Raw genomic sequence first — 22,792 nt, 5'->3', positions numbered from 1 at the left:
CTCTGTTCCATTCATTGCTTCAATCTAGTGACCTGCCCTATGTTTTTATATCATTTTTGGCACCCTTTCCACCACGATCAATTTGAAACCAAATTCTATTTGCATTTGATAATACATACATCTTGCAGATATTGCACTATATGAAGTCCTCCCTTCGGTTGAATTCTTTAAACAATGATGCCTTGAATGCCATTGTTTTGCTTCACATCAGGGCCATGCAATGCAACTTGCTGTGCAGATTGTCCTACTAAATAGTTAGGACAATCACGAGTATCCATGCCCCTGGCAAAATTTAAACCTGCAGCTTCTTGGCTGGAGAGTGGACACATTCACCACTTGGCCAAACAGTTAACATCCTGAAATACACTTTTCTGTAGAAAAATTGACTGACACTTTCTATTCTTGTATTTTTCAAGTGGTACACAATCTAATTAACACAATATTTTAACTAAAATTGCTTTTTTTTAAAACTAAATAACTTAGTTTTCAGAGCTCTCCAAACACAGGCCTCAAGTTGCCTTGAACATCCACTACTTAAAAAATACAAGCTCATACTGCCTCCTAGGTAGAGCTCATGTCTTAAGATACCTTATACACTCTAGACTGTGTGCTGATTTTCTATAAACAGAAAAAGATAATGAACATAGTCGGTCTGGTTCCCACTGATGTGCTTTTGTGCTGAAGTGTTTGCTTTCCCTGAGATATGAGCAGCTCTACTAAATGGTGGGGTGAGCCTGCCAGTGGGCAGAGTCACCACTGACTTAAATGATCCTTCCAGTCACTCAATGTTGGATGATCTGAGGGATTGCACGAGAATTTGGAGAGGTATCTCTGCACTTAAACATAATTCCACCTCCAACCAACCTCCCTCAATAAAGTTTGAAACTGCTCTGGGTAGTGCCCCCCCTCCCATAATGCATAGCATTATACATATCCATAAGGATGCCTGTGTTGCATTATGGGATACTAAGGCAATTGACGTGAAGTTATTAGCTTATACAAGTAATCCAATTGTGAAGTGAATTCATGTACAAATTTGTTTACTTACACTTGGATAAAGGATGAAACCAAGAATATAATTTCTTGGCATCTTTAACTTATAGTATAACCAAGTGAAAAAACTTTCAACATAATCAAACCATGCCTAAAACCCATTCACAGTTTCTGCACTCACCACAGTTTCAGGCAATGATTCTGCACGCCAATCACTCTACATACAAAGAACCTGTTTCTCACTCCCCTGCTTGCACCCTCCTTTATGCAACTTCAAGGGATGGTCTCATCCCCTTCTACTCTATAAAAAAAAAAAATCTCCACCATAATTATGTAACAACCCCTCACCAACATGCCAGCCTGGCTGGCTGAGTGGTAAGCGTATCTGCTCTCCAGACAAAAGGCTGTGGGTTCGAATCCAGGCATGGGCATGGATGTTTGTGATTGTCTATGGAAATACCAGTGGTGGTGGTCGGCGGTAGGTAGTGTAGTTGCAGTCAGTTGGTGAATTAAGTGGTGGAGACAGAGTTGTGGAGCAGGTGCCCTCCCTCGATGAGTCTTTAGACTTCCTGGAGGTGTCAAATAATAATAATAATAACTTATCTGAATCATATCCCCTCTCCTCTTCACAAGACTCTGCAAGCTGCATTTCCTCAGTCTCTCCTCATATCTACATTCCACAGACCAGAAACAGACTTAGCAAACCTTCTTTATCTTTTCCACCTCCTTCCACTTCTTTTTTCCACCTCCTTCCAAACTTCCCCATTAATTGTATACTATGCATCCCAACTATGCCTACCAAATTTCAAGACAATGCACTTTGCAATATCAAATTCAATTATTCAAATCTGGTTACTTGTTCACTCACATAGTCTAGCGAGATCCTTCTGCAAAGCCACAACATCCACTATACATCTCATAGTTCTTCCACATTATGCATCATCACCAAACACCTGCATATCTTCAGTTGTTTTTTTTATTTTTAATGTTGGGCCCATATACGAGAGGTTAGCTGGTCAACCTATAGTACATTAGTACCGTATATGGGTAGTGGGTTGGGAAAAGAGAAACTTGTTTACATTTGATTTGAAAGCCTGTATGTTGTATTCCTTGGGAAATACGTCAGGGGAAAGACTATTCCACAGTACCGCAGTAGCAGGGATGAAGGAGGAGGAGAAGAAACTTGTTCTGTGAGTTTCAAGGTGTACTGTGAAAGGATGTTGGGTGGCAGCTGTACGTGTTTCAATGGGCTTAGTACAGAGTGGGGGAATTATTGATGCAGTTTCAGATGAACATTTCCCATGGAAATATTTATAGAATATACAAGTCACAGAGACCAAGCATCTATGTGAAAGTGAGGGGAGCGAGTTAGTGAGAGATGGGTCATTTATCAGTCTAATTGCTCTCCTCTGTATTGAGTAAAGCATTCTGAGGGAGCTTTTAGGAGCCCCACTCCAAATGTGAGAGCAGTATTCGATAGCTGGGCGGATATGTGACTTGTATAATGTTAACAGCTGTTTAGAGGTGAAGTAGCATCTTGAGCGAAAGAGAAAACCTAGTTTTTTTGGAAGCTGAGGATGCAATGGTTGTGATGTATTTATGCCAGGAGAGTCTTGATGTCAGGGTAATTCCGAGAAGAGAAATCTCATCTTGTCTGGGAATTTGAGTGTTACCAAAAACAATGTTGGGGGAAAATGGTTCTTTTATGTGAGAGATAAGACAGAACTGGGTTTTACTAGCATTGAAGTTGACAAGGTTATTTGAGCCCCACTGGAGGATGGCTTGGAGATCAGAATTAAGGGCAGTGGTGATTAATGTTCTATGGGTCGAAGTGAGTTGTGTAGAGTAGGGTTTGTCAAATGAGAGGGAGGAGTGTAATGTGCTGTCATCTGCAAAACTGTGTATTGGGTTAGAGGCTAACTGAAGTAGGTCATTGATATATAGAAGGAAAAGGGTCGGTGAGAGAACTGAACCTTGTGGGACCCCAGCATTAGTTAGATGGTGAGAGGATAGGGAGCCACTACCATCACACATAGTGTTCGTCCAGACAGAAAGCTGGCAATCCATCTGCAGAAGTCCTGAGACAGTCCAAATGATGGCAGTTTGCCTAGTAAGCCTTTGTGCCAGACCCTGTCAAAGGCTTTAGAGATATCAATTGCAACTACTTGGGATTCACCAAATTTCTCCATGGCATTTGTCCAGCGATGGGTGATGTATGAGAGTAGATCTCCTGTTGATCAGTTTCGACGGAATCCATACTGGTGATCACTTAATAGTTGGGTACCTTCGAGGTAGAGTAGGAGTTGAGAGTTTATGGTTTTCTCCATCACTTTAGATAGGACTGAAGTGAGTGAGATAGGGCGGTAGCTAGATGGTAGTGATTTATCACCCTTTTTAGGAATGGGTTGAATGTGGGTCAGTTTCCAGTCTTTGGGATATATACCAGTGGAGTAAGAGAGTGTATACAGATGGCATAGGATAGGAGACAGTTCTGTTGTGCAGACCTTCTGGACAATGGAGGAATGCCATCAGTGCCAAGAGACTTTTTTGTGTCTAATTTAGACAACAGGTTTACGATATCTTTTTGGCAAAAGGATACTGGGGGCATTGTATGTTGGGCAGTTGGAATGACTGGAGGGCATTTGCCATTGTCAGTTATGTGTGCATTGGAGGCAAAGTGTGAGGTCAGGAGATTAGCTTTTTTCTGTGGGTGATGCTGCAATTGAGCCATCTGGGTATGATAGAAGTGGGAGTAGTGTAGAGCAAAATTTACGACCGATTGCCTTGGCAAGAGACCAAAAGGGATGGCTGCCATTTGGACAGGCTGCAAGCTTCCTGCTTTTTACCTGTTCAAATTCCGTTTTAGAAGTATTGATAATTTTCTTGCATCTCTTTTGGGCTTCAGTATGGGCATTGAAGGAGGTTGGAGTTCTTGATTTGAGCCAGTTATGGTATGCCTGATTTTTCATTTGTATCGCATTGGCATATCTTTGGAGAACCAGGGTTTAGTTTGGTTCTCCAAAGGCTTTTTGGGGACGGCAGTTCAGAGTAGTGTGGGGAATGTATGTTTTCATGCCAGTGGAGATCACTTTGGTGATACGTTCGGTGCATATGTTTGGATTGGAAGACCGAAAACAATAATCCAATCATGGGAATGAAGCATAGTAATCTCGGAGGCTGTCCCATTTGGCACTGTTATAATGCCAAACTACTCGTGTGGGAGTGACTGTGTTAGAGTTGTTGCATGGGAGAGGAGATGAGCACTAGGTTATGGTCAGAATTACCCAGGGGGCTCACTCCATATTTAGAGGGGTCATTAGTAAGGAAACAATCTAGGATATTTGGGGAGTGGGTCGAGTTATCTGGTATTCTGGTCGGCTTTTGAACAATTTGTGTAAGGTCATTAGTGATGCCAAATGTTTCAGCATCTCTGCCTGCGGGATCTATACCACTGGAAGAGGATAACCAATTGGTGTTATGGACATTAAAATCACCCTGGAGGATGATTTCGCTGTTAGGAGAGTGAGACTGGAGAAAATCAACTTTTAGGGAGAGGAAGTGAAAGAGCTCAGAATGACTGGTGGTATTAGGAGAGCGATAGAGACAGCAGATGAATTTGACTGAGTGGGGGAGGGATAGCTTTAGCCAAAGAAGGTCAAAGTTGGGCAATTCTAGGTTAGGTGTTCTCTGGCAGGGTATGTCAGAGCGGATATATGCGCCACCCTTGGGTCGAAAGAAGTTAAATAGTGTATAGTTAGGGAGGTTGAGGTGGATAGTGCTGGGGGAAGGTGAGATCAGAGTTTCTGTTAAAAAAGAGTAGGTGGGGTTTAGCAGACTGCAGATGGTAATGGATGCTATTAAGGTTGGAAATGAGGCCACGGATGTTGGTGAAGTGGATATGAAAGGTTCTGTGAGGCATGGATTTGACCGCAAAGGTCTTGCACGTCTTCAGTTAAGCCAGTCCCAATGTCATTCATTAACATACAAGTTAAAAAATAAGAGGATGATCTGAGGACGATACGAGGAAGTTCTCAGCCTAACAATGAAAAAACAATTTCAAAATAATTTTTATTTTTCAACATAATCTTCTATAAGACTAATGCATTTATTCCAGTGATGCTCCAGCACCATTATCCCATCCCTGTGGTGGTTCTCAGTAAGATCTGCAAAATACCCCTGTACAGCTGCAATCACCTCTTGATTTGAAGAAAAACGCTGACCAGCGAGGAAGAGTTTTAGTTTTAAGAAGAGATATAATAAATTTAGTTTAATCCTTTATCCAAGTGTAAGCAAACAAAGTTTGCACCTGAAGTATCTTCGGGACTGAGGCAACTCGTAGTAAAGATGGACCAAGCTCTCATCACTCCTTTTCTCTGTTGGAAGGTTGCAGAACCATCCAACAAATATTCACTCTTAGAAATATAATCAAACAATGTATAGAATTTCAAGCGCCACTTTACCTAAACTTCATCGATTTCAGTAAAGCGTTCGACTCAGTAACTAGAGAGAAACTGGAAAATATTAGAAGAATACGGAATACCTTATAAATTTCTCAACATTATTAAGAATATGTATCATGGCAGCAAGTCTTGAGTGGAAGTAGATGGAAAACTTGCAGATTTCTTTATCATTGAAACCGGAGTTAGGCAGGGTTGTGTGCTATCTGGTCTATTATTTATAATTTTAATTGATTGAATTATGAAAAACTCGATTAATCATCAATTGAGAGGAATACGTTGGGACTTTACATCCACACTGGAAGACCTTGTGCTCCTGTCCTCCAAGTTAAAGACTTACAGCTAAAAACTGATGAATTTGCTCGCTGCGCAGAAACTGTGGGTCTACATATAAACAAGAAGAAAACGAAGTGCATTCGAATAAATGAAAAATCAAATAAAGAAATTAAGTCAAAAAATATAACAATTGAAGATGTTGATACTTTTATATAATACCATGGATCAGTAATAAATAAACAAGGCAGCACTGACGAAGACATTTTACAAAGAATTGCTAAAACACAAAATTGTTTCAGGTCATTAAACAAATTATGGAGAGCATCAAATATTACAGTTAAAGTGAAAATTAATGTATACAATAGATTTGGCTCTGAATATGGCTCTGAAACTTGGAAATTTACCAAGGCACAAAGTAATAAATTGGACATTTTCCAAAACAAGTGTTTAAGAAGAATTTTAAAAGTCTTCTGGCCAAATACAATTACAAATGAGAAACTTTTAAAGAAAACCGTCTCCAAATCAATAGATGAAGAGATTTGCCTAAGAAGATGGAAATGAACCGGACATGTTCTTCGCATGGGGATAAACAGAATTCCCCAGGTAGCACTGAGTTGGGCTACAGAAGGAAGATGCTCTAGAGGTCATCCAAAATTAACTTGGAGAAGAATGATGGAATCCAAAATGAAGGAGGAAAGATGGGCTGAAGAAAGCAGCTGTGAGGGACAGGGGCAGATAGAAAACCAGCACTGCAGCCTTATGTGCCAGTAGGCACAGAAAGACATGATGATGATAATTACTTACAACTGTACCACTGTGTTTGGATATGAAATAAACAAACTGGAAAAAGTGGAGGAAGCAAGAGTTCTTGGGGTGATAGTAGATAGAAATTTTAAGTTCAGTTCATATATTGGGTTATGAAGATATCTCGAAGAATTGCTATACTACTGAGAAGGACATTGAAAACAGAAGAGATGAAAGGTTGTGGTGATATTATGATAATGATATTAAGATTGTACAATGCTGTTATTAGGACAAACTGAGGGCATGAAGATTGCAGAGTTTGGTGGACATAAGACAATGTATGATTGAGATATTTATGCTGTTGAAGGGTTATCAGATTAACACTAGATAGATTTTTCACATGGTAGAACATAGGAAAGGAACAAGGAGCCATCCCTGGATATAAAAGGAAGTAGTGAGTAAAATGGTAAGAAGTTTTTTGCATGGACGGTGGTAGGAGCATGGAATGCACTGCCTGAGAGGGTGGTGAAAGTGCAAATGTTGGATGAGTATAAGGAGTTGTAACAGACTGTGTTGACTAGTACTGCCTTCTCATGACGAGTCTTGTGAATCCATGAAGTCACAAGACTTGAAGTTCAGGGGATATATAGCAAAGATTGCATTTGCAATCTTTGCTATATGGCCCCCTGAACTTCAATATCCCTAGCCTCATCAGATTTTTCCAGTATAATCCTACCACCAGTCCAGAGCACTATTCAACTAAGGGTAATAACTGCTAATCAAAAAATCAAGAGGTATCACCTTGGTATCACCACTGGATCTGGCTCCCACTGAAGAGACCTCAATAAAGCAATATTACAGAAAGATGTTGGAAGTTTTTTTCCACTTGGTTAGACTATAAATTATATATTTAGTTTAATCCTTTATCCAAGTGTAAGCAAACAAAAGTTTGCGCCTGAAGTATCTTCAGGACTGGGGCAACTCGTGGCAAAGGTGGACTGAGTTCACAACACTTCCCTTGGTATCCCATAATGCAAAGCACATCTCCCTGTGGACATCTATAATGCTATGCATTATGGATGTCCACAAGGAGATGTGCTGAATTATCTTCAGGACTGGGGAAGGGTCACTACACAGATAAGGCTAAAGCAATGCAGGTTGCCTTTTGACAACTGGCATATGGAAATATGACCTGCATTGGTTCAACCTTGGTATCACCTCTGGCTACCACTGAAGAGACCTCAATAAAGGTCGAAACTGGTCTGGGTAGTGACCCTTCCCATAATGCATAGCATTATACATGGCTACAAGGAGATGTGCTGTGCATTATGGGATACCAAGGAAAGTGATGTGAACTCAGTCCACCTTTGCCACGAGTTGCCCCAGTCCTGAAGATACTTCAGGCGCAAACTTTGTTTGCTTACACTTGGATAAAGGATTAAACTAAATATATAATTTATAGTCCAACCAAGTGGGAAAAAACTTCCAACATCTTTCTTTAATCCAGAGTAATTTAATAATAAGGTGTGACACCTTTTGGCAACTGGCATATGGAAATATGACTTCTGCATTGCTTCAACCTTGGTATCACCTCTGGGTCTGGCTCCCACCGAAGACACCTTAATTAAGGTCGAAACCGGTCTGGGTAGTGATCCTTCCCATAATGCATAGCATTATACATGTCCACATGGAGATGTGCTTTGCATTATGGGATACTAAGGAAAGTGACGAACTCAGTCCACCTTTGCCACGAGTTGCCCCAGTCCTGAAGATACTTCAGGTGTAAACTTCGTTTGCTTACACTTGGATAAAGGATTAAACTAAATATATAATTTATAGTCTAACCGAGTGGGAAAAAACTTCCAACATCTTTCTCTAATCCAGAGTAATTTAATAATAAGATGTGACACCTTTTAGCAACTGGCATATGGAAATATGACTTCTGCATTGCTTCAATCTTGGTATCACGAGGTAAGAGTGAAAAATGGCACCTATCATGAAGAGAGTTTACCGTGTACTTGTTACTAATCTTGCGTTTTGATTAATGCAATTTGGGGGGGGGGGATTCCGAATGATTTTTAGAGGTAAGCATTTTGTGACTATTTTTGCACTTATATTGTTTAGCTGGTAGACTATTACGTTAGCCAACACGTGGCATTGCTGCCATTTCTCTACGGCTGCGATATTCTCCACAGAAATTTTGCTGGCAGGTCTCTAGACCTGTGGGATTTATATTTGCGGATTTATATATGAGTGTGCCTGACCTGGACGTTGTCACTGACTTGCCTGACAAAGAGCCGACTATCATACTCATTAATAAACTTCAAAAGAAGTTCAAACTGAAATGGCCTGCTAACTTGATTGATCCCAACATCATCGTCGACTCTCTTGACAAAGGGCTAGCATTCACTTTCGTTAAAAAGCTTCTTAAAAAATTTGAACAAGAATGGCCTGGCTACCTAAACTTATATTCTTTACCCGAAGTTGATGATGAAGAAAATGAACTCTCCTCAATTGGAGGAAAAGCTCAATTTACTGGTGTCTGCCTCTAATCCCACTGATCAAGAAGAAACTCGTGCTTGTAAGAAGCGAAAAACTCTCGCTTCTGAACCAACAAATGAAGTTGGTATGGACGAAGACTCTCCCAATGAGAAGGTTCCACATATTATACTAATGGAGAAGCAGAGATGGACAATCCTAAAAACCACCATGGCTAACCTACAAATAAATTATAGCTTGACCAAATATGTAGATGAGGGCATAAAAATTCAGCCTGCCATGGTGGCTGATTATAGAAATCTTACAAAGGAGCTGGATGCAAGAGGAATACAATACCATACATTTTCACTTACCTCCAAAAAAAATCTGAAAGTGGTCCTCCAAGGAGTCTCCGAGGATATTGACATGGATGAAATAGTCACTGACCTCAACTTACAGGATCTCTCCCATAAAGGACAGTAGAATGTTCAGATCAAATAAGACACCTATGCCTTTAGTTTTAGTAAAGATTCATAACATTTACAAGGATATTTACAATCTAAAGTCAATCTGTGGACTTAAAATCACCCCAGAACCATTGAGGAAAAGAGCATCTTCTGGGTAGATGCCAGAAGTTTGGCCATGCCCAAAAGTTGTGCAAAGCTCAGTACAGATGCTTAAAATGTGGAGAGAATCACCCCACAAACACTTGCGCTAAGCCAAAATCCACCTCGGCTAAGTGCGCTAATTGTGGCGGTCCTCATAGTGCGAGAGTTCCTGAAATTCGAGTTCCTCAGTCCTCCAAAAGTGAGAACATGACAACAGATGCTCACTCATCATTAACTGAGCCCCTTAAGAAAATGAATTTTCAACATCAAACGAGAACATATGCCGATGTGGCCCGCTCTAAACAGATGGTACAAAACCAGAACCTGGCTAATCCACATTCAAATCTATCAGCTATTATCACCTCGTCTCTTGCAAATATACTGCAAGATTTCAGCAACACAAACCCATCACTAAGTGTTACAAAAAGATTTTTATAGCAAACTCAATCCATATTATCTGCACTCTATGATGCATAGGAAAAAAATCACTCCAGATTCGCTTAGGATTATCGCTTGGAACGCCAACGGTATCAAAAACAAAGTGTTGGAAATCTAGGAATTCGATAACAGATATAATCCGTATATACTTCTAATCAATGAAACTCACCTGAGGCCTGCTGACAACCTAAAAATCAGAGGGTATCAGGTTTACAGAAACGACAGACTTGGGTATAGAGGTGGAGGTACAGCCACCTTTCTCAAAAACTATATAAACCATCATTCAATAACCAACCCTGCAACCACCAACCTCAAAATCACAGACATTAATGTCCTCACAAACTCAGTTGGAAACCTAAAAATTTTTGCTGCTTACAACCCTCCAACAAAAACATTGTTGACCTCAGATATGGATGCCATCCTTGGCGTAAGAGGACTGGTCATCATTGCTGGAGACTTCAATGCAAAACATCCTGCTTGGAACAGTAAATCTACCAATAAAAATGTTGCATACTGTTTAACTACTCAAGTTCCAAATGCATAGCTGTGGTTGGTTCTTCAATACCAACTCATCTCAGTCCAATTGGCTCCTCCGACATCCTAGATATAGTTGTCCTCCAAAATGTCAAATTGCAGTACAACTTGGATTCACTTGACGAATTAACCTCTGACCACAACCCTATTCTGCTCCAATTAGGCAATCAGAAGAGACTGTTCCCCCCGCACCTTCATACCTTGGGAAAAATTATCCAATGTGCTCCCAAACTACTTTGGTCCTGTTCATCATATTAACTCTAAAGAAGAAATTGATTCTGCAGTCAATAAATTTACTCAACAAATCAATGCAGCCTTATCATCTATTACCTCAAATATACCTACTTCTAAGCCTAAAAGACTTCCAGAAGATATCATGAGTTTGATCAGGGAGAAAAATAAGGCAATAAAAAGATACTTTAATAGCGGACTCCTCAAGATAAAATGTCACTCAACTGGTTGAATAGTGCAGTTAGAGATGCACTGAAAGCCCACAGAAACAAACTATGGGAAGATAAATTAGCTTCCATTTCACCCGGTGATCAAACCGTTTGGAAACTGTTAAGAAATATCAAAAATAAAAGTCTTCCTCCTCTCAAATCGGATTTAGGCATAGTTCACTCAGATGCTGAAAAAGCTGAAACTATAGTCAAAAACTTAGAAAAGCAGTGCAGCCCTTCATATGATAACCTGAACTTCAATCATATTTATAAAATCCACTGCCACGTCAGATACGTACTAAAACAGTGTGATACCTGTACCAGCCAACTCACACCTACTTCTCCAGCCGAAATCTACGACATCATACAAAATTTAAAAAATAAAAAAGCTCTTGGACCTGACGGCATCCCTAATAAAGTTATTAAACTGCTACCCCAAAAGGCCATCGTACATCTTACAACAATAATAAATGCCATGCTTAGATTCAAATACTTTCCCTATGCTTGGAAGTTGGCAGATGTGGTCCCAATTTATAAGCCTGGTAAAGACCCACAGCTGCCACAAAGTTATCACCCCATCAGTCTGATTTCCAATTTGGGCAAAATCGCTGAAAAAGTCATCCTCTCCAAAATTCAAGTTTCTGTAAACAAGTTAAATATCCTATCTTTCGAGCAGTTTGGTTTTCGCAAACTCCATAGCACTACTCAACAGATCCATTGATTAGTTGAACATTATCACCAACTTTAACTGGCATCAATACACTGGAGCAGTCTTTCTTGACTTAGAAAAGGCCTTCGACAAATTATGGCACTTTGGCCTATACAAGCTGATTTTAGCCGGCATTCCATTGGATCTGATCCACCTCATTAAGTCCTTTTTTCTGGAAGATGCATGCAAGTTAAACTAAATGGGGCGGTATCTACCCAGTGGCAGATCTTGGCTGGAGTGCCTCAAGGATCCCTCCTGGCGCCGATACTTTTCTCGATTTACATGGCAGACATCCCACATAACCCGATGTCATCCATCATTGCTCTCTATGCCAATGGTCAGATCTCTTAAACCGCATCTTGTTACAAAGAAACTACAAGATAGCTTACTGAAACTGGAACACTGGTTCTCCATTTGGAGACTGCAAGTAAATCCTCAAAAAAGCAGTGCTCTTCTGTTCACAAAAAATTCAACATCTCCCAAAGAAGACATCTTTCTATTTAACATCAGGATTCCCTGGAAAACAGAAGCCAAATATCTCGACGTACTGCTAGACAGAAAACTTACCTTCAGCCCGCATACAAAATCCTTACGTGCAAAAGCATCAAAAGTCATAGCACAGCTTTACCCTCTTATCAATAGGAACAGCAAACTAGATATTAAAATCTAGTTTTTAATATCTAGTTTGCTCCTCTACCAGTTGATGATTCGTCCCATTATCACTTATGCATCCCCCACCTGGAGCCATACTTCAAGCTCAAATATCCTTAAACTGCAAAGACTGCAAAACAAATGCTTACGAATGATCTTAAATGCACCATGGTACATCAGAAATGTTCAACTTCATCGAGACACAAATGTCCCTTATATCTACTCTTTCCTGCAATCTCTCGCAGTAAAGTACTTCTCAAAATCATCCTCACATCCAAATGAATTAGTCCAAGCAACAAATTATGATGAATCAGAATTATGCAAATATAGATGACCTAAGGCAATTCTTGTTCCCTTTCAAGATCTATAACTTGCCCAACTCAGGATGAGCACATAGCTCATAAATTTTTCCCCAAACAGTAACCGTATCAGATAGCAGGGATTAAAAGCATTATGCTTCACCCTTATAGACAGTAACGTTCTGCGTTCTTGGCATCACCTTTGGGTCTGGCTCCAACCGAAGGCACCTCAATTAAGGTCGAAACTGGTCTGGGTAGTGACCCCTCCCATAATGCATAGCACTATACATATCCACAAGATGTGCTTTGCATTATGGGATACTAAGGAAAGTGATGTGAACTCAGTCCACTTTTGCCACGAGTTGCTCCAGTCCTGAAGATACTTCAGGCGCAAACTTTGTTTGCTTACACTTGGATAAAGGATTAAACTAAATATATAATTTAAAGCATTATTACTTGATGGTAAGTAGTGCCACCTCTGACGATAGCAGATGTACAGAACAATGATGTTAATAAATAAGAAATGACTTGGAGAGATATGCAGTTTTTTTATATAATATTTCTGGATAAATAATTTCCTAAATATATAAATTACAAGTTTAACTTAGTCTATGAAATCAGAGAGGGAGAGGCTCCTTACTGCCAGTAACTGAGATGAATATCTCAGTTACTGGCAAACACAAACCACATGAAAAACATCATGCAAATGACCACCAGGATTGGAATCAGTGGGCACCATTCAACCAAGGGTAGGATAGAAATTGCCACCAAAAAAAAATCATAACAACCTACAGCACCATGGGCCCACAGCTCTCAGCAGTTATTATTACTACTACAAGACACTTCCAGGTAGTTGGGGACTCATGAAGGGCAGCTACATAACACCCACACTGTTATACCTTTTACTCACTGCCTGCACTCACCATTTCCAGAAGAAAGCCTTTACAATCATGCACCACTCCACAAGAGAAAAATCTAGCTTTCATCCTTGGAAGTTTTTTTCCACTTAGTTAGACTATAATATAATAAATTAAGTTTAATCCTTTATCCAAGTGTAAGCAAACAAAGTTTTTACCACTGAGACAACTCGTGGTAAAGGTGGATCAAGCTCTCCTCACTCCTTGTCTCAGTATTTCCCATAATGCAAAGCACCTCCTTGCGGACATGTATAATGCTATGCATTAAGGGAAGGGCCACTACCGAGACCGGTTTCGACCTTTGTTGAGGTCTCATCAGTGGGAGCCAGACTCAGAATTGGTGATACAAGGCAGAAGTAATGGAGAAGTCATATTTACTTATACGAGTTGCCAAAAGGTGTACCACCCTATTATTAAATTACTCTGGATTTATAGAAAGATGTTGGAAGTTTTTTCCCACTTGGTTAGACTATAATATAATTGCCTCCGTAGCGCAATTGGAAAAACGACGGTACATTGCGCCCTTCGATTGGAATAGGCCTAAGTTCTATTCTCGTCGCGACGGGAGGAATCTTTATCTGGACGATTTTCAATCGAAGGTAAATTAGCCAATCTCAGACGGAGGTAGCAGGGTTTTTTCTCCCGGAAACTCGGGTTTTTCATCCTGCATATAGGCAAATCGGCCCTTCAGAACACACGCAATTTACAGACATAGAATACCAGTTTTGGTGGAGGTGGGTGGTAGATGGCATTGATTCGTAGTAGAGGTTCGGTGTAGTGGTTGAGATAGTTGTAGGAGTCCTCCTGCGATGAGTCTTCGGACTCCTTGGAGGTGTCAGGAATAATAATAATAATATAATAAATTAAGTTTAATCCTTTATCCAAGTGTAAGCAAACAAAGTTTGCACCTGAAGTATCTTCAAGACTGATGCAACTCGTGGTAAAGGTTGACCAAGCTCTCATCACTCCTTGTTTCAGTGTCTTCCATAATACAAAGCACATCTCCTTGTGGACATGTATAATGCTATGCATTAAGGGAAGGGCCACTAACCAGACCGGTTTCGATCTTTATTGAGTCTTGTCAGTGGGAGCCATTACTTCTGCCTTAGTATCACCTTCTGGGTCTGGCACCCACTGACGAGACTCAATAAAGATCGAAACCGGTCTGGGTAGTGGCCCTTCCCTTAATGCATAGCATTATACATGTCCGCAAGGAGATGTGCTTTGCATTATGGGAGACACTGAGACAAGGAGTGATGACAGCTTAGTCCACCTTTACCACGAGTTGCCTCAGTCCTGAAGATACTTCAGGCGCATACTTTATTTGCTTACACTTGGATAAAGGATTAAACTAAATTTATTATACTAGCTTTCATCCGTTTCTTGACTGCATTAATTCTCACCTTCCAAGGATGCGCTCACCTCTTCCCAACCTCAATTAAACGAAAATTCATCAGAAATTTGATGGTCTACCATATCACTATTCTTTTTCCTGTAAGCAGTGCAGAATTCTCAATCTGTCCTCATAACCTACAAGCCAGTCTCAATATAAGTTTTAACAATCACCTTTACACGTTCTCCACTGTATGCAGATACAGTGGAGAAGGTGCAAAGTCCAATTTATGTCATATTGTGGCCTTATAAAGAGGCAAAATGACTTCCTTATTCTTGCATGTCAATGTTTTTCAGCATTATAATTATCCTCAATTTCATCTGTAATCTTTGTATGGTCCCTGAATTACAAGATCCCGAGCCTAATCAGTTTCTTCTAGCATAATCTCACCATTGCAATATGCCATTTGGTATATCATCACACTAAACGGAAAAAGAGAGAGCCCAACTAATGGATATTTCATCATACAAGAAAGAGTCCAACTAACTCACCTTCAGTTGAAAAGATCTTATAAAGATTCTTCACATGCCAGACAGGATTCAAGTGCAGATCTCTCCAACCAAAAGGAATCACTAATAGCAACTGAGCTGTGGAGATGCACAAATAACATAAGGGGGTTATACGCAAAGGGAAGAAAAATTTATTCAAATTTATATTGTTACATAAAATACAAACTGTTTTTGTAAATTGCAACTGCAAATCAGTCTTCTGACTCCATAGAGGTCTGATGATGATATAATTAAAATCAATTATTAGCAAATTGTCACTTACATGCCCTGTGTATGTAATCTAAATGTAATATAACAATACATAAATAATTTAGTAAATTTATGCAACTACACAATTATTAACACTCAGGAATTTCCATGAAGTCCAAAGACTCACTGCAGGAGACACTCAGCCCTCAGACAATATCTAAATGCCCAACATACTTTTCCATGAATGCAGTCATCAACGCTACACTCACCAAAGACTCTGGCAATCAATTCTACTAATTCACTCCTCTCCAAGTGAAAACTCTAGTTCTGATGTCCACACCCAGCCCTCTTACTAAGCTTCAAGGGATGACTACTGTTGTACCCTCCTCCCAACACTTTCTAGCCTAGTGCTGAAAAAATTCATCTGCATCAATTCTATAAAATCCTTTTAGTAATCTAAATATTGCAAAAGTTAGTTTACAAAAGCAAAGAATACTAACTTACTTTGGATAAACTAGAAGAACAGTAAAAACCATCATCGAGAGAAATATAGATAGTATGTTCCTTCAGATACCATCTATTACCTGCACCACAGTCATTTTTGAGTAGCACACTATGCCATGGATATAGATCACTGGATTCAATGTAAAAAAAGTCCCTTTTATATAGAATTGGAGAACCATATATAAATTTGAGGGATTGTTTCTGTAATCTGCCATAGCACTATTATATTCACTAAATCTCAACAAATTCAGCTGCCACATTTTACCAAAAATCTGGAAGATCATTGCATTGAGTTCTTTGGCAAGCATCCATTACTGTAGCGATGGCAGATGCTTGTCAGAACCACAGGATCCTGCCTTTCATACTCAGTCTGTTTGCCTTCCTGTCAGTCTGCTTAGGTTTATGTCCATGAGGTGACCAAGGCAAAATATTGCCATAGCAATAATGTAACTAACTAAATAAATGTAGTTAGTTAATTATCTCTAGACATGCTTTCTCCAGTAAGCATCAGCAGAAATGATAAGTTATGTCCAAGAATCCATACCATACAGGTAGTTGCTCGGTAACTACTATTTTGTCAGCTTCTATTCACCTCTCTACCATCAAGCACTGATTAAAGTTATTCTTCCATTTTTCTTTTTACTTACTACATAGAAAGACTCTTTGGGATTACTTTTTGCCTGCTTGGCTAATTTTCTCTCATTCATCTGATCTGCTTTCCTTACCATGCTGGTCACTTCCTTCTGGCCTGTACTTTTTTTACTGCCTGTAAGCTAGCTGTTCACATTCACTTCATATAACATCCAATATATTTTTTTCTGCTCATGATTAATGATATTACTCATTCGCCTATCACCTACCTGATTTATCCTCCTGACCCTGGGTATACAGTCTAATATTGTTTCCTCTGGATAATCTTTGACCATATCCCATGAACTGCTAACATCTTCCCCTTGCCAATCTCATGGATTTGCTTCAAGCTGCCTTGTGTATCATAATCACCTGTAGTTCAACACATACACGTATCCTTTCTTCAGTGAAAATTCCACAGCAACTTCCCAAATCAAGATTGTATGATATTCTGTCTATTTGGAGACAATATGGATACACTGATAGGTAGATCCTCTGATACTATCAACACATCAAACACACACACACACACACACACACTCAAGGTCACCACATTACACCAAATACTCTGTGCCTAATTTATTAATATTACAGTTCTTTATATATGTATTATTATTATTACACAGGTAAGCAACTTCATGGAGAGGAAAGACTCAGCATGGAATTATCACACTAACAAACATGCCTCTCCTTTACTCATTCAGTGTCATAGTACTCATAACTACCTCTGGAAATCCATTTCAGTCATTCACCACTCTACAAGCAAAAAAATCTAGTTCCTCATACTCTTATTACCCACAGTCCTACACAACTTTCAATCCTATATCTCTCCCTATTCATCTATTTGGTAAAAGAGTTTTATAAGAATGATACATCTTTCATTTATATCAATCTTATAGAATCCCTTTACAAACTTATGTTTCTTTTGTAACTTTTCTTTTCTGCCTGTCAACTTAACTTGGTAACTCACACACGACTTTAATCTTTCTTCATAGGGAGCATTCCAAAGATATGTCACCATTCTGATCACTAATCTCTGAATCCTCTTCACCTCATCTTCAAGGAACCTAGATGTAAACAGTACAGAACATGCTTCATAACCTTAAAAAGAAAGATAATAACCTCCCTATCTCTTGCTTCAACATTCATCTAGGTAATCCTTTGAGCTATTCTGCCTGATTCAGCAATACACCTTCTGAACTTCAACTTGCTATTCCCAAATCTCTAGCCTCATCAATTTCCTGCAATCTAATACAATCAATGTAATAACTGACTAATGTAATCAAAGTGGATAAACTTACATTATGCCACATTAAACTGACAACTGTTATCCTTTACCCACTGTAGCAATTTATTTAAATCATCATGTAGGATCTCTACATCACGTTTAGCTACTGGCCTCTTCTGTTTTGAATCATCAGCAAATGAATACGTCCTCTCAAATTATTCCCTACATCATTAATATACAAATTAAAAAGGCACTGGCCCTAATGAGAGCCCTGATGTGGCACTTCACTTATTCTGCTAATAATACAGATCCAATAACTAATATGCAATCAAGAGAAAATGGAACTTACGGATCATCATAGTCAGGACCACGACCATTACAATGAATTGGATTTAATTCATCTTTAGGAAATGCATATTTCATATAATTATCGAAGCCAAACTGGAACATTTTTCGGGTTTCATCTAACATGTGCAATCGCATCTCTTCCGTAAACCTTGGGTACTTCTTTTCGTACATTCCTGGCTTGCTCAGGAAGATGTCGTATGCATGTCTGGTATTTAAAATATGTTTTTGCATACAAGTTGTGGACTTTGCCAGACATCGAGCTTCTACGTGCAACACGCAATCTTGGCACTGAAACTGGAAAATTAACACAAAACGGCTAAGAATAGCTAATACCAACAGTGGAATAAAGTCGGATGAGAAAATGTTTGTCTTCATAGCTGATCATCATTTCTGACACAAATTTTCAAGGACACATCAATGAAACTATAGGCTCCGTAAATATTTTGACAAAAACATTTTCTATACAATATCTACCACTTCAGAGAAGCTATATTTGTTATATCAGCTGGAATACACATCGTCTAGATTTTACAAAAAAAAAGTTTACACTAAACACAATTAGCGAAAAGTTTCAACCGTAACGTGCATTATCAATAACGTTATTACTGTTATGTTTAACGACAATAATTATTAATCACATAAGATAACGATAACTACTCTGCCACATATCAACACCCGCCTGTTTCAGCAGCTGATTACGCCAACTACCACATGACACGTAACATAAAACAAGCGAACTAAATTCCAAATGCCAATCGACTTGTCTTGAGTCGATTATTGATACGGGATATTTTTCAGGATGGCGTCTCGAGTAGTCGATGTTGAGAATTCTGATTTTAGAATTATCAGTCGAGTGTGTTAGTGTTTCGTATCGGGTATTATTGATGATGAATTGTGAATTTAATTGATATGTTTTAGCGATTTTTTATGATTATTCATTGTAATAGTAGTTAATAGCTTGCTGTTATAAACAGTCACTTAATTTTCGTCAGTGCATTATCCAGCGTCAACAGAGTGCTCGATCATCAGAGCAGGTAAGACTTTTATTTCATCTTCAAAAACATTTTTCAGGCCCTCTCCTGTTCCCTGCCCTGTGCAGCACTTGGTGGTTGAAGGGACAAGGCAGATCCTTCCCCCACTTCAAGTCTAGATTTAATTATGGATTCACCATATGAGGATCTCTCTTTCAAAGAACTTCTAGCTATTTTTCGGCAAATTGGTAACATTTTGCACACGAAATGGCCAGGAAGAGTTGAAATTCATCAGGTTATGGAGGTCGAGACAGAAGACCCTCAAACCTCCGAAATTTCTCCTCACAATACACATGACAACGTCACAACAACTGACATAGATTCCAATGATTATCAGGAAGTCAGCAGAAAGAAGAGAAAGAAAGAGTCTATTGCTGCAGAACCTGAATTTGTACCTCAAATGGACACATCAGCACAATCTAGCGCAAGAACAGAGACAAATATACCGACACAGCCCAAAGAGAGGATCCCACCAGTAGTCTTGCGATCTAAGGAGAAATGGTCATTGCTTGCAGAGACGATGAAGAAAAATAACATCAAGTTCTCATCAGCCAAAAACACAGATGACGGAGTCCGTATACAGCCTGAAGGAACAACGGACTACCGCCAGCTCACCAGACTTATGGATGATCATAAATTTCCATACCATACTTACCAACTCAAAAGTGAAAAGAACCTCAAGGTAGTGATCAGAGGATTGGTAGAAAACATAACATCAGAAGAAATAGCTACTGACCTTAGATTACAAGGCTTGGAGCCAATAAAGATTTCTCGAATGTATCGAGCAGACAAGCGTCCCATGCCTCTGGTCTTAGTAGAGATCAGTAAAGATCAGAGAGAAATTTATGATCTTAAAATAGTCTGCAATTTGGTCATCAAGACCGAGCCACTAAGAAGAAAGGCATCGGCTGGTCAATGCCATCGCTGCCAAAAATTTGGGCATTCACAAATGTTATGCAGAGCAGACTACAAGTGTGTGAAATGCGGTGGCAACCATCCCTCGCACACTTGCGTCAAACCAAAGTCCACACCTGCTAAATGTGCGAACTGCAGTGGCCCACATCCTGCTAATTACAAGGGCTGTTCTCTCTATCCATCCAACCTTCAAAAACCTAGACAGGAGTTAATTCAGCCCACGCAGAAAAATATTGTGAGATATGTGCCTGAAATCAAAGCACGAAAAGTTACACCAGATAAATCTTATGCTTCTGTGGTTTCCTCACGTAACACCGAGGCACTCCCTGCAGCTAGCAGTCAAAATTCCTCAGCAATTCTTGCTGCCTCACTAGGGGAGATGCTAATGGCCTTCAGCAAAACAAATCCAAGCCAGGCCGATACCAACAAATTCCTTAGGAATACTCAAGTCATCTTCTCCATGATTAATGACTAATTCAGCTTCAACATCAAATTCTATACAGATAATATTCTGGAATGCAAACGGTCTCAACAACAAAAGTTTGGAATTACAGGAACTTACAGATCATTTACAAATTGATATTCTCCTCATAAACGAGACTCACCTACGTCCCTGCGATAATCCCAAACTCAGAAATTATTCATTACTTAGAAATGACAGACTCAATGCCAGAGGAGGAGGCACTGCCATCTTTGTAAGAAGAAACATCCGCTATAATGAGATTAAGAAGACTAATACATCTAACCTCGAGGAGACAGGCATAGAAATTCATACCAACAATGCAGGCAGCTTAAAGATTTATTCTGTATACAACCCCCCTGGCAAACCTTTACTCCCCTCTGATCTCTCTCAGCTACTAGATACAAATGAAGCAATAATTGTAGCAGGAGATCTCAATTCTAAGCATCCTTTATGGAACAGCAAGAGTTTTAACAACAACGGAATGATCCTCTACAATTTTGCCTTGAAGAGAAATATTGTTATTGCAGGCCCAATCGAGCCAACACATTATGGAGCGATCGGCAGACCTGATGTTTTGGATATTGCTATTTTTAACAATATTTGTCATCAATTTCAACTTCAAGTGGTTGACGAGCTCAGCTCAGATCACAATCCAGTACTCTTAAGTTTAGGGGGGGAGCCTGAGCTCATTCCCAACCAATCTCACACTAATTTTGCAAAATTCAAGGCTAAAATGAACACTACCATAGACTCAGTACCTACTATCTCCACCTGTGAAGAAATTGACCTGGCAGTCAGCAATCTTGAATGTAAAATACGCGCTGGCTTATCCGCAGCTTGTTCTATTTCCACCCCAGCTCAAGTCAACTCACTTCCTGAAGAAATCCTTGTTCTGATCAGGAACAAAAATAGACTCAGACGCCGCTATCACAACACGCTATCTCCGCAAGACCGTCGAGTACTAAATAGAGCATCCAACCAAGTTCGTTACGCATTAAAAGATCACAAAAACCAGCAATGGGAAAGAAAACTCTGTTCTCTCAAAGCTGAAGATAATTCTCTGTGGAAGTTGACTAAAGCTCTCCGTACAGATCGCTCTAACATCCGGCCCATTCACGGAGAAAGAGGTCTTGTTTACAGAGATAATGAAAAAGCCGAAGCTTTCGTTGATGCCCTCCAGCTTCAGTGCCGTCCTAATTATACGCATGCTGATCTGACCTTCATAGAGAGGATACACCGTCGTGTACGCTCTGCGCTTCGGAAACCTTGTAGCTGTGATAATATCTGTCCCGCCTCACCTAAAGAGGTCTATTCAATCATTAGGAAGCTTAAAAACAAAAAAGCCCCTGGTCCAGATGAAATTACCAACAAAACAATTAAAGCCCTCCCACACAAAGCTGTCATGCATCTAGTAGCCATTATTAATGCAATTCTGAGATTAAATTATTTCCCCTCAAGATGGAAACAAGCTGATATATTCCTTATTCTCAAGCCTGGTAAGGCACCTCAAATGACACAGAGCTATAGACCTATCAGTCTTTTATCATGCTTAGGAAAAATCGCAGAAAGAGTCATTCTCAACCGACTTAATGAGGAGGTGAATAAAAATAACATAATTCCGAAAGAACAATTTGGTTTTCATACCGGCCATAGCACTACACAGCAAATTCACAGACTGACTGAATTCATCACTACAGGCTTTAACTGGAAACAGCATACAGGAGCTATCTTTTTAGATGTTGCAAAAGCATTTGATAAGGTGTGGCACAAAGGTCTCATCTATAAATTAATTACAGCCAACATCCCTCTTTACCTTACCAAAATTATTAACTCCTTTCTACAGGACCGTAAAATCCAGGTCAAGTTGCGCGGAATTCGATCCTCAATGAAAAAAATCACTGCTGGTGTCCCTCAAGGCTCGCTGCTCTCACCGCTGCTTTTTAACATCTTTGTTTCTGATGTTCCTAGCACATCACTAACCACTATAGCTAGTTATGCGGATGATATGGCAATTCTTAGCAGATCTCTTAGGCCTAAT

At 39.6% G+C, this 22,792-nt stretch overlaps 1 protein-coding gene across 3 annotated transcripts in view; it reads right to left on the bottom strand.

Moving 5' to 3' along the window:
* Positions 1-19,027, bottom strand: part of LOC150095390 (ER degradation-enhancing alpha-mannosidase-like protein 1) — a 409,738-nt gene extending 390,711 nt beyond the window's left edge. For all 3 annotated transcript variants that reach the window (XM_090410569.1, XM_090410568.1, XM_090410570.1), the window contains exon 1: positions 18,347-19,027. In XM_090410569.1, the coding sequence (XP_090266695.1) occupies positions 18,347-18,720 (374 nt within the window). In that variant the 5' untranslated portion in view covers positions 18,721-19,027. The remainder of the gene's footprint in view (positions 1-18,346) is intronic.
* Positions 19,028-22,792: the final 3,765 nt, after the last annotated feature.

Source organism: Typopeltis vanoorti, chromosome 20 (assembly GCF_054136105.1).
Source record: "Typopeltis vanoorti isolate ZY-2024b chromosome 20, IOZ_Tvanoo_1.0, whole genome shotgun sequence".
Classification (NCBI taxonomy): domain Eukaryota; kingdom Metazoa; phylum Arthropoda; class Arachnida; order Uropygi; family Thelyphonidae; genus Typopeltis; species Typopeltis vanoorti.
Note: the sequence above shows the minus strand (reverse complement) of the source record. Positions and strands in the feature narration are given on the sequence as shown.